The 12,298-nt window shown below is 48.8% G+C and overlaps 1 protein-coding gene across 1 annotated transcript; it reads left to right on the plus strand.

Moving 5' to 3' along the window:
- The first annotated feature begins 747 nt into the window (after positions 1 to 747).
- LOC119271068 (putative glutamine amidotransferase GAT1_2.1) lies at positions 748 to 2,612 on the plus strand. The gene is made up of 2 exons (XM_037553030.1): positions 748 to 925; positions 1,022 to 2,612. The coding sequence occupies exons 1-2, from the start codon at positions 838 to 840 to the stop codon at positions 2,248 to 2,250; spliced, it is 1,317 nt and encodes a 438-aa protein (XP_037408927.1). The 5' UTR covers positions 748 to 837; the 3' UTR covers positions 2,251 to 2,612.
- The last annotated feature ends 9,686 nt before the right edge of the window (positions 2,613 to 12,298 follow it).

Consider the following 12,298-nt stretch of genomic DNA (forward strand, 5'->3'; position numbering starts at 1 on the left):
AAACGCATCGGAGATAATGCATTTACCTAGCACAATTTTGGAGACATAGCCATTGTTTAAGCACCCAGTGGCGACGGAGGCTGACTAGAGGTTGGTGCAAGCTGTAGTAGCAGTTTTTTTTTCTGCCAGGAAAACTTTCAATCTTTTCATCATCTGTCATGACAGTACAAAAAATAGCAGAACCACAAAAATTACATACAGATACGCAGAACACCTAGCGACTATAAGACCTGCAGCGACCCGAACGCAAACTCAAACTTCATCTAATCCAAACAGAGCCCAAAGTTGACATGGCTTTCTGGCAGATAAATAAGTAGTACTGATTTTTATGTCATTGTGGGATGAAGACTGAAGAGATTGGAGCAATCCGTAGCATATGCTGTGCTGGAATGCTGGATATGCGTCAATCACCAATGCTGACAAGCTAGAGCAATATTTTTAAATGCTTATTTTTGGGTGCATGTAGCAATATCGCGCTTGGCCCCTTTGACCTCCGGTGTCTGCACGCGGCGCCTAGACGGGGTTGCCCACACACGTCGTAGGTAACGAGGTTGCCGCAAGTTAATTACTAGTAGTACTCCTACTACCAAATGGTAGTAATGCCCTCCAGTTTTGGAATTAAATGATTTTCGTGATAAGATCGATCCATCAGCGCTACCTCCATCCTGATCATCCTGATCGCCTTCTATAAATACCTCAATCCAGATGCATCTTCCCCACACAAATCCAGGAAAACCAACAAGAACACACCGACCGGCCATTGATCTCGAACCTCCACACAAGTCCTTCGGTTAAGGTTGAGAATTTCGAGGCAAGAGGTAGGTAGCTACCCTAGCCATGTCTCCCTCCCCTGATATAAACCTCCCCCGCGTGCTCATCGTCTCCCGCCGCACCGTCCGCAAGAACAAGTTCGTCGACTTCGTCGGTGAGTTTCTTGTTTCATCACTTTATCCATGCCGGAAAGGTGTTGGCTTCGTTGGAAGAATGCTGCAATTTCTGACGTTTCCATTGATGGATGCAGGGGAGTACCACCTGGACCTGGTTGTGGGCTACGGCGCGGTGCCGGTCATCGTGCCGCGGGTCGCCGGCCTGCACGCCATGCTCGACTCCTTCGAGCCCATCCACGGCGTGCTCCTCTGCGAGGGCGAGGACATCGACCCCTCCCTCTACGACGCCCGCCGCGACGGCGACGGTGAAGGCGACGCGCTCTCGCCGGAGCAGCTTGAGGCCGTGAGGCGCCTCCACCCGAGCGACGCCGCCGTGGACCACGAGAAGGACTCCATCGAGCTCCTCCTCGCACGCCGCTGCCTCGAGCGCAACGTCCCGTTCCTCGGCATCTGCCGCGGCTCGCAGGTGCTCAACGTCGCCTGCGGTGGCTCTCTCTACCAGGACGTGGAGCAAGAGCTCCACCCCCAGGACGACGCAGCCGTGTGCCACATGGACTACGCCAACTACGACGGCCACCGGCACCCGGTGCGCGTGCTCCCCGGCACGCCGCTGCACGACTGGTTCGCGGACTCGCTGCTCGACGGCGACCAGCTGATGGTGAACAGCTACCACCACCAGGGCGTGCGGCGCCTGGCGGAGCGGTTCGTGCCCATGGCGCTTGCGCCGGACGGGCTGATCGAAGGATTCTACGACCCCGAAGCGTATCACCCCGGCGAGGGCAAGTTCATCATGGGCCTCCAGTTCCACCCGGAGCGCATGCGCAAGGAGGGCTCCGACGAGTTCGACTTCCCCGGCTGCGCCAAGGCCTACCAGGAGTTCGTCCGCGCGGTGGTGGCATACCAGGGGAAGCTGGCCGCCGCGCAAGTGCACCTCCGGAGCGCGGTCACCACGCCGCACAAACTGAACCAGGAAATGGAGAAGCAGCGCAAGGTGATCGTCCGGAGCGTCTCGCTCGCCAAGAACACGTACGTGTTCGGCAACAACACCGGTGCGCGGCAGCCGGCGGAGCACCGCGACGGGGACCTTGACGCCGGCGCGGAGTTCATTGAGTCGAACACGGCGCTGAGCGTGCAGCAGGAGAAGCGGCTGAAGCAGATGGGCGCGACGGTGCGGAACGCGTCCGGGTACATGAGCAGGCTCAAGGTGAGCGAGGAGCGGGAGGCGGCGGCGCGGGCGCTCATGGCCAAGATGTTTGTCGCCCAGCTCGCCAGCCTCGCCGCCTTCTACCGCGCCATGGGCAACGTCTGCTCCGAGGTGCTCGACGCCAAGCTCCAGCCGCCGTCTCCAACCCTGCACGAGTGACCCGTGCGTCCTCTGTCTATGTGAACCTGGCCGGAAATGCTTGCTTGGTTCATCAGAAATCCAAATATTGCATGGCATCCTGAATTAATTAAACCGTGATGTTGATGCATGTAACTCGACAAGTGTTAGTTGACTTTGTTTCTGTGTCCGTACATGGCATCTAGCGCTGACTTTGATGAGATGAAATGAAAGACGAAGAGAGTAAGTAGTGTAGATCGTTCGTAATTGAGGTGTCATTCTTATCCCGTGGTCATCCCCTCGTACGTACTCCTATCTAACTTGTGTACCACAGTTTCTTCATCGAATTAGCTTCATGAAGCGGAAAAATATGAAGCTACTTTTCGACTGTGCAGGAGGGGCGATGTTGTTGGTGCACCTTGGGCTCGGCTTGCTCTAGTGTTTGTAGTTGTTATTAGGTGGTTTACAAATGTAGATACAATATTTTTCTTCTGATGTTCTCTATGCTACCTTGACAATTGATAAATAGATCGAATGTTTTCTTTAAAAGAAAAATAGCAAATGTGTTGACTTCATCAGTTGGACGGCTAGCATTTTTTAGCAAGTTCCGTTCTCAAACCACTACTACTGGCTAGTAGTAACATTCTGTTGGACAAAACAAAAACTTATCGCCGCATCTGCATGACGCCAGAAACAATAATCCTACACCTACGAAAGGACTATGTAGGGCTACGTAAACCTTCCTTCGCTAATTCTTTGCCTCCCCCCCCCCGGACGAGACTTGCCTGCTCTCCCGGCGTGCGCCCATCCGTGCTCCCGCATACGTGGCATGGTTTGATTGAAATCAAATAAAGCCCGGCCCCACCCCTTTAAAATCAGGGGAGGGAGGGAGATGATTATTTTTTAAGCTCAGGGGAAGATAATTAGATTAGAAAGAAAAAAAAGAAAAAGACAGCCGTAGGATGGAGTGTGTGCACGGATGGAAGCATGGGGAAGGAGCACGTAACAATTACGTAAGGCCCTTCGTAGGTGTAGCATTGCCCCGCCAGAAAAGGAGCAGTAGCAAAGTTTTTGGTCACATGGGAAGCGCCAAAGGCACACCTGATGGCCACGGACGGTCTAGGAGTTTCATTCAGGGTAGTTGCCAACTAACTTCGGAGGAGAACTGGTAGTGGCACCCTGACGTGCCGTGGAAAATGCACGAACGAACGACATAGTGGCATGCATGCATGGCCAACAGGTTGCCATTCTGCCGCAACACTCGGCCAGCAGGCGGAGGCAAGATACATATCGCCACTTCGCCATTGAGTGTTCAACAGTAACGCTAGATCTGAGCGATAACTGCGGTGCAGCCCAGGGTAGCGTAGGCAGCACTTGCACGGCGCTCTTGGTTTTATTTTAGGATGGGAATGGGCCGGACCGCAGCCCTAGTCCTTGCTGGCCTCTCTATATTCTCTGGAAGGACATGGAGCATTGGATCTGTACATCCACAAAATTTATGTTGCCTCTAACTGACAGTGGATGCAATCAAAGGAGACACATTATCATGTTTGGTTAGGCCACCCTGATGATTTTTTGTTCGTTCCTGTAAACGTTGTAACTGTTCAATAAAACTTTGTGCGTTTGTCTTAAAAAAGCACAAGAATAAGTAGCATTTACAAAAAAAACTTTATTTCTAGCATATCATTCAGCTGTTGGGATCTTTAGTAAGTTAAGATATTTAGAATTTACTTGTTCAAAGAATGTCCCTGGTTTATAATTTTACCATGAATCGTTCTCATCATAAGGTAGCATATTTGTAACTTTGAAACAAAAAAGTCTTGGTCAATAGTTTGAAGTTTTCATGTAAGCACAAGGGTAACAACCTTGCAAAGGCATGCACATTATAACAGCGGACTATAACCTTTGGCAACTGACTTTGGGTTAACCTGCTGGTGACCGGCTCCTCTGGCCCAGTTTTTAGTGAAGTCTACCCAAAAGACCCATCGGCCTTAAAATTATGGGCCTGACCAGTGTCCCAATGGGTCACGTTGGCACATTCCCATCGTGAGTTTCTTGTTAGCAGCACAGGGCCTCTCTTGCCTCTTAAAATCTCAGGATCAGTCGTTCCAGCTCAGCGGCATTAAGGTGACACCATCGGCCCCAACGGTGAACCATCTTTTATTCATGGATGACAACCTGTTGTCTTCAGGGTAAGTGTTAATAGAGTGGAAGAGGTATCAAACCTATTGGAGGCATATTGCATGGCCTCAGGGCAAAAAATTAACAGAGATAAGTCCTCAATATTCTTCGGTAGGGGCTGTCCTAAGATAGTTCGCAATGCTGCCAAAGGCTACCTACATGTTCCTAATGATCTCTCAGTGGTAGGTGCTTGAGTGTGCCAACAAATGTTGGGCACACAAAGGAAGGAATGTTCAAATACCTAAGTGACAGAGTATGGGATGAGGCGAAGGGTTGGATGACCTAATGCCTCTCAACAAGTAGAAAAGATGTCTTCATCAAATTCATGCCTCATGCAATCCCGGTATATTCGATGTCTTGCTTTAAGATCCCAAGGGGCTTATGCGATTATATAGATTCTATAATACGGAAATTTTGGTGGGGCTGCAAGCAAGGAGAGCGCAAACCAGCTTGGGTCTCTTAGAATGTGATGACAAGTCCACAAAATTTTGAAGAACTCAGTTTTAAAGACCTCGCTTGGAGAGTGATGCAAGAGCAAGACAATTCTTTCCAAATAGTAATATTCTCGATGCGGAACTAGGGGCTAGGCCTTCTAAAATTTGGAGGGCAATCCTTGAGGTGTGAGACTTGCTTAAGCAAGGGATAATTTGTCGGATTGGCAATGGCCAAACCACGAACATTTGGACGGACATCTGATCCCAAAGGAAACCACGCCGAGACAGATGACGTCCCGTGTTGCATATCCACCAAGAATGATGTCTGAACTGCTGTCGCCAGCTACGGCGACATGGGATGAAACACTGGTGTGTTCTATGTTCTTGCCGATAGATGTGAACGCGATCTTGAAGATACCCACATGCACTAATAACAATGAAGATTTTTGGGCTTGGTATCCGGGCAAGAAGGGCAAAGTTTTCAGTTTGTTCTGCGTACAAGTTCTTGCTCAAAACAAAACTACAGCGGGTGGAGTGGTTAGAAGGACGAAGTGGATCATCTAATGCACAGAGGGACGAAAATTCCTGGAGCTCACTGTGGAAACTAAAGGTGCCCTCGAAAGTCAGAATTTTCCTATGGCGACTTGCACCCCACTCACTTCCTACCACCGATGTTTTGAAGAAATGCAACATGTCGGTTCAGGACGTATGTCCGCTTTGTGGCTGCCAGAGCAACTCTAGCAGACCCCGTAAGTATTCATGAGAACTTCAAATTTGTTTGCAATGCTGCGAGAATTCTGCATCGGAAGAAATCTCCTGCAGTTCTTATGAAGATTGATATCTCCAAAGCCTTTGACACCTTATCCTGGGAGTTCATCATTCCATTGGTAGAAAAAGGGCCTATAGTCCCGATTCGTAAGGGCCTTTAGTCCCGGTTCCTGAACCGGGACTAAAGTGTCGGTACTAATGCCCTGTACCTTTAGTCCCGGTTCAATCCAGAATCGGGACTGATGGGCCTCCACATGGGCAGTGCGCAGAGCCCAGGCAGGAGACCCTTTGGTCCCAGTTGGTGCCCCAATAGGCATCCACGCGTCAGCATTTCTGTGGCTGGAGTTTTTGTTTTTTTTTAAAGGGGGGGGTTGGGGGTTTTGGGGGGTTAATTTAGGTGTTTCATGTATTGTGTTAGCTAGCTATAATTAATAGAGAGAAGTGTCCTCTCTTACGTCCGTGCTTGGTCGACGCTACGTACTATACATACGTATAGAGAGGACTAGACACGCTAGTTAGCTACTAAGCAAACGAAGGAAACAGAAGATCGTCATGAACATATATGCATACAGAGAGAAGTGATATCGACCACAACAACAAGTTCTCGTATATCTATCCGACACGACCGGCTACATATATACAATAATTATCTCTTACAAATATAATCATACGGACTCATGGTCCACATAGTATTCTCCATCTTCAGCGATCACTTGGTCAAGAAAGAATGCCGCCAATTCCTCTTGAATTGCTCGCATGCGAGCTGGTGCTAGGAGTTCATCCCGCTTCCGAAACATCTAATTTGAAGAAGGGGGTCAATACATATATATATGAATGAATGAAACTCAATACAAATGATGGTAATAATATAAAATTGTGAATGTTGTTATTTACGTACTTCATATTGTTCGTCAGAGTACCCGCCCCGCTCACAGGTCGTGTGGCGGATGGACTCGCAGACGTAGTATCCACAGAAATCATTCCATTTTTCCTGCCACAACCACTTTACAAGAAATAGAGGTCAATCAAACTAATAAGCAAGAATGCTAAATGGTATTGATGAAACTAGCGCTTGAATCACTAGGAGATGCGCGAAACATGCTACTATAGTACTTACTTTCGGGTGTCTAAATTCCAGCTCATTCGGCAGTCCCGGAACTGTTCTGGTGAATTTTCTCCAAATCCTACCGGACAAAAAAAACAATTACTTGATATCAGGAAATGAACAAAGTTGCTGATATGGTGGATAATGATCGATTTAACTTACTTCTTGAGGATTTAAGTCATGTCCGCATACTCCTGGGGATCTTTTCGTTTAGAGTCCAAGACGGTTACTACTCCTTGCTCAAGCCTAATCTCTAGGAGAATATAGTGGAAACTGCACACGCATGCATAACTCATCAATTACATTACTATAACCTGGACTAATATATAAGGGAAACCAAATATGCACAAGACAGTAACACTCACTTGAAGCTGTAAGGAAAGAGTATTATATCTTTGTTTTGATTTTTTTTGAATGATCGTAGCAAGTTAGCCTCGGTATCTCCGGGACGATGTTGGACCTCAGTTGCATCTATGAGATATGTGTTAACGAACCCAATATCACCGATTTGTCTTTTCTTCAATTCGGCGATCTTCATTCTGCATAATATAGTGAGGATAATTATAAATACATGCAATGAAAGAGATGAGCTATATAGAGAGACTTAATGACAGAAGTAGTAGTACTTACAGACAGTAGCAGGTGATTGTTGTTTTATCGAGGGCCAATTGATTGAAAAACTGATAGAATTCCTCAAATGGAATAGGCAACAGTTCAATTCCAACGAGGTCATGCTCCGGTTTAACTCTCGCATACAAAGTACTCCTCCCCCCCAGACTCTTTGCAGATTTTCAAGTACCAATCATGTAATCTTCGCATCATCGTTGTTAAAGATTTTTCATCTTTGACGAGAGGCTTCCCGTACTCGTATCTGTGTATCTGCACCTCCATGGTATCATAATGTACATCGTCGGGCAGGTAATCGTCAACATTGCCATAACCGGGCACCATCCTCGGATCGACGATGTCGCTAGGCACCTTGAGGGGGGGGGGGGCACGATTGCTTCGCTTGTTCGCTGAGCTGGGCAATTTGTTTCCCAGCTGCTCGTCGTTCTTTCAGCCTTTGATCACTGACTGTACTTCCCGACCGCTCCGCTTCGACCCATGTCTTTGCAATAATGCGCTCATAGTTGCCTTTCGGCGGAGACTTGGGTGGTTTTGCCAGGGCAGCCAGAGTGCGCTTCACTTTCACCGGATCTACCTTCTCCTCCGGAGGTGGATGTCTCTTTGCTCTCAACCCTTGAAACCAGTCATCCACTTCGGTTCGCGCGATCTCGGCGTTCTCCTCCGGGGTCCTCTCATATGGTAACTTCTCTGGAGTCTTCAGAGAAAGACAGAATCTGTATGTCCTCCCGCCTCTGGTTGTACTGCTAGACGCCGACCGAGCAGACGGAGCGGTTGTCTTCTTTACTTACTTACGAGGCGGAGGAGAAGGACTACGACGCGCCGGAGCAGCTGGAGCGGCGGCGGCTCTCTTCCGCCCTTGCTGACGAGGCGGAGAAGGAGGAGGCTGGCTGCTCGGGCGCGTCGGCGCAAGCGAAGAAGGAGGCGGAGTGCCGCCACGCGCCGGAGAAGGAGCCGGCCGCGGGCCCTGATCGTCACTCGCCGGAGGAGGAGGCGGTGGAGGAGGTGGAGTGCCCTGACTCGCCGGAGGAGGAGGAGGAGGAGGCGGAGGCATCCAGTTCGGAAGGTTGATGAGCTCCTTCCGCCATAGGCATGGAGTCTTCAGAGCAGACCCCAGCCGAGTCTCCCCTTCACCGGTAGGGTGGTCAAGCTGGAGGTCCTCAAATCCCTCCGTTATTTCATCCACCATCACCCTAGCATATCCTTCTGAAATCGGCCGACAGTTAAAAGTTGCGCCGGGTTCAGTAGGATAAACAGAGCCAACAGCCGCCTTGACCTTCAAATTCATCCATTGCGTCATAAGGTGGCAATTTTGAGACTCCGTGATAGCATCCACGGGATAGCTGGCAGGAGCCATCAAGGCATGCTCCGGCTGAAGCAGCTCGGTGGAAGCCATGCTGCTTCTGCGCTGAGATGGCGGGGTAGCTTCGGGGGAGGCTTCGGCAGTACGTTTGCTGCGATTTGCTTCTCGTTCCTCTATCACGTCTACCTTTGCTTGCAGCACCTGCATTTGGGTCTGCTGCACTTTTTTCCTCCTCTCATGGGATTTGTAACCGCCTGCGTCCGGAAACCCAACCTTCCATGGAATGGAGCCTGGCGTGCCTCGTGTTCGTCCAGGGTGCTCAGGATTCCCGAGGGCCATTGTGAGCTCGTCGTTCTCTCTGTTTGGAAAGAACTTCCCTTGCTGCGCTGCTTCGATATACTGCTTAAGCTTCCTGACTGGTATGTCCATTTGATTGTTCGTCCAAATGCACTTTCCTGTTACAGGGTCCAAGGTTCCGCCAGCCCTGAAGAACCAAGTCCGGCAACGGTCTGGCCAGCTAATTGTCTCTGGCTCGATCCCTTTATCAACCAGATCATTCTCAGTCTTGGCCCACTTAGGCCGGGCTACGAGGTAGCCACCTGACCCCGTGCGATGGTGAAGCATCTTCTTCGCAGCATTTTGCTTGTTTGTCGCCGACATCTTCTTACTCTTTTCCGATGTCTTGTGGGCCACAAATGCGGGCCAGTGATCTCTGATCTTCTCATATCTGCCCTTGAATTCTAGTGTCTCATTATTTTCGACAAACTTATTCAGCTCTTTCTTCCACCTCCTGAATAGTTCTGCCATCCTCTTAAGAGCAAAAACTTGATTAATTTCTCTTTAACTGGGTTCTCTGGATTATCCTCTGGCGGTAGGGTGAAATTTGACTTCAGCTCAGTCCAAAGATCATTTTTCTGCATATCATTGACATAAGACACCTCAGGGTCTTCTGTAGCCGGCTTAAACCATTGCTGGATGCTTATCGAGATCTTGTCCCTAACCAGAACCCCGCACTGAGCAACAAATGCGCTCTTTGTCCGGAGGGGTTCAATCAGTTGGCCGTCGGGCGCGATTGCTATGATCTCAAACTTTTTATCCGAGCTCAACTTTTTCTTCGGGCCTCGTCTCTTTACCAAAGTTGTGCTCGATCCGGAGGGCTAGAAAAAAGAACAAAGACTTAATTAATATGTGTACATACCAAAACAATGAATGCATCAATCAGCTAGTCAGCACAGGCTTAACTAATATATATACCTGGCCGGACTCGGTTCGGTCACCGGAGCCGTCATCACGGTCTCCTTCTTGCACCGGCATTGGGTCACCGGAGCCGTCCTCATGTTCTTCTTCTTGGACCGGCATTAGGTCACCATAGCCAGCTTGTTCACCCTCTCCTTCCAGACCATCGGTTTCATTGAGAAACAACGAGACGACATCACTTCCTTCTGTGGTTATGTCCCTCAACAACACTTCTTTTGCTTCATCTAGGGCGGTGTCCATAGTTTCTACAAATATTTACAACATGGCAATTATTATTCAAACATGACAGATGGATATATTAGTGCCAAACGTAGAACTAGGTACCTAATCATAGTAAGCTATCGGGAGGGGGAATATATCGACAACGACGACACTACATCTATGTCCCTCGACGACCCTCGTTCCCGATAAAAAAAAGAGGAAGAAGAAGAAAAAAAGAGGAGAAGAAAGAATAGAGGAGAAGAACTCCTCTATTCTTTCTTCTCCTCTTTTTTTCTTCTTCCTCTTCTTTTTTTATCCTCTTCTTCCTCTCATGTTCGAGAGCATTGCCGAGGGGTCGGGAGGTTGCCTAATGTCAAAGGATTCAACAAAACCATGTCTTCATCATTAGGCGAAAGTAACATGTGCATGATGGTATGAAGCTCTCCAAAGTTATTTTGGAACGGAGTCCTAGATAAGATAATTCGCTTTTTGGTACAAAGTTCAGTAAGAACCTTCCAAATATCGTTATTTGGAAGGCCTTTGCTGAAATTCATACAAGAAGGCAAATTATCCTATCTGGGACACCATTCCAAAATAATTTTGGAGGACTTCGTCATGCCCTGGTTACTTCTGGCTAATGATGAAGCCATGGATTTCTTCAATACTTTGACACTAGGAAACCTCTCTCGACCCCTCGGCGATCCTCGACCCCTCAAACCCTCGATGACCCTGGAACCCTTGACCCCTCGGCGATCCTCTTCTTCCTCTCATGTTCGAGAGGATCGCTGAGGGGTCGGGAGGTTGCGTAGTGTCAAAGGATTCAACAAAACCATGTCTTCATCATTAGGCGAAAGTAACATGTGCATGATGGTACAAAGCTCTCCAAAGTTATTTTGGAACGGAGTCCTAGATAGGATAATTCGCTTTTTGGTACAAAGTTCAGCAAGAACCTTCCAAATATCATTATTTGGAAGGCCTTTGCTGAAATTCATACAAAAGGCAAATTATCCTATCCGGGACACCATTCCAAAACAATTTTGGAGGACTTCGTCATGCCCATGCCCTGGTTACTTCCGGCTAATGATGAAGCCATGGATTTCTTTAATACTTTGACACTAGCAAACCTCTCTCGACCCCTCGGCGATCCTCGACCCCTCGAACCCTCGACGACCCTGGAACCCTCGACCCCTAGACGACCCTGGAACCCTCGACCCTCGACCCTATAGAACCCTCGAACCCTCGACCCTGAAACCCTTGACCCTTGACCCCTTAACGACCCTCGACCCTCTACCCTAGTTCCCGACCCTCGACCCCTCGGCGATCCTCGACACCCTTGTTCCCGATAAAAATTAAGAAGAAGAAGAAGAAGAGGAAGAAGAAGAAGAAGAAGAAGAAGAAGAAGAAGAAGAAGAAGAAGAAGAAGAAGAAGAAGAAGAAGAAGAAGAAGAAGAAAGGAATAGCTAGAGGAGAAGATCGAAGAAAAAAAAGAAGAAAAAAAAGAGGAGAAGAAGAAAGGAATAGTGGAGAAGAAGAGAAAATAGAATATATTCTATTTTCTCTTCTTCTCCACTATTCCTTTCTTCTTCTCCTCTTCTTTTTCTTCTTTTTTCTTCTTCTTATTTATTTCTCCTCTTCTTCCTCTCCTCTTCTTCTTCTTATTTAGTTCTCTCGACCCCTCGACGACCCTCGTCCCTGATAACATTTTTTTCTCCCCTCGCCACCTCTCGACCTCTCGTCCCACTCTCGACCCCTCATCATCATCTATCACCCCCCTCATTTTCTTTAGCATATATCCATGAACAAAATAATAATTCATATATAGAAAAAATGCTATATGAACATACATACATATGAGCATATACAGAGAGCATATACATAGCCAAATCCATATACAGAGAGCATATACATACATACATAGCCATACATACATACATACATAGCCATACATATGAGCCTCTCGGCGACGATGGTCAGAGCGGCAGGGATCGATGGGAAGGGGGGAGCTCACTGGGGGCGTGACGAGGAGGAGGCCGGGGATGGGGAGAAGGCCGGTGACGGCGCGGGGGAGGCCGGCAGCGCGGCGCGGGGCGACGGGGAGGGGGCCGGAGACGGCGCACGCAGCGACGAGGAGGAGGCCGGCGACGGCGCAAGCAGCGACGGGGACAAGGCCTGCGGCGGCGCGGGGAGACGGCAACGGGGAGCGGGCGACGACGGGCT

The sequence above is a fragment of the Triticum dicoccoides genome, chromosome 3A, assembly GCF_002162155.2.
Source record: "Triticum dicoccoides isolate Atlit2015 ecotype Zavitan chromosome 3A, WEW_v2.0, whole genome shotgun sequence".
Lineage (NCBI taxonomy): Eukaryota > Viridiplantae > Streptophyta > Magnoliopsida > Poales > Poaceae > Triticum > Triticum dicoccoides.

Coding starts and splice junctions, on each gene's coding strand:
- LOC119271068 (XM_037553030.1), top strand. CDS start 838: ATGTCTCCCTCCCCTGATATAAACCTCCCCCGCGTGCTCATCGTCTCC. Junction 926..1,021: donor CAAGTTCGTCGACTTCGTCG/GTGAGTTTCTTG, acceptor TGATGGATGCAG/GGGAGTACCACCTGGACCTG.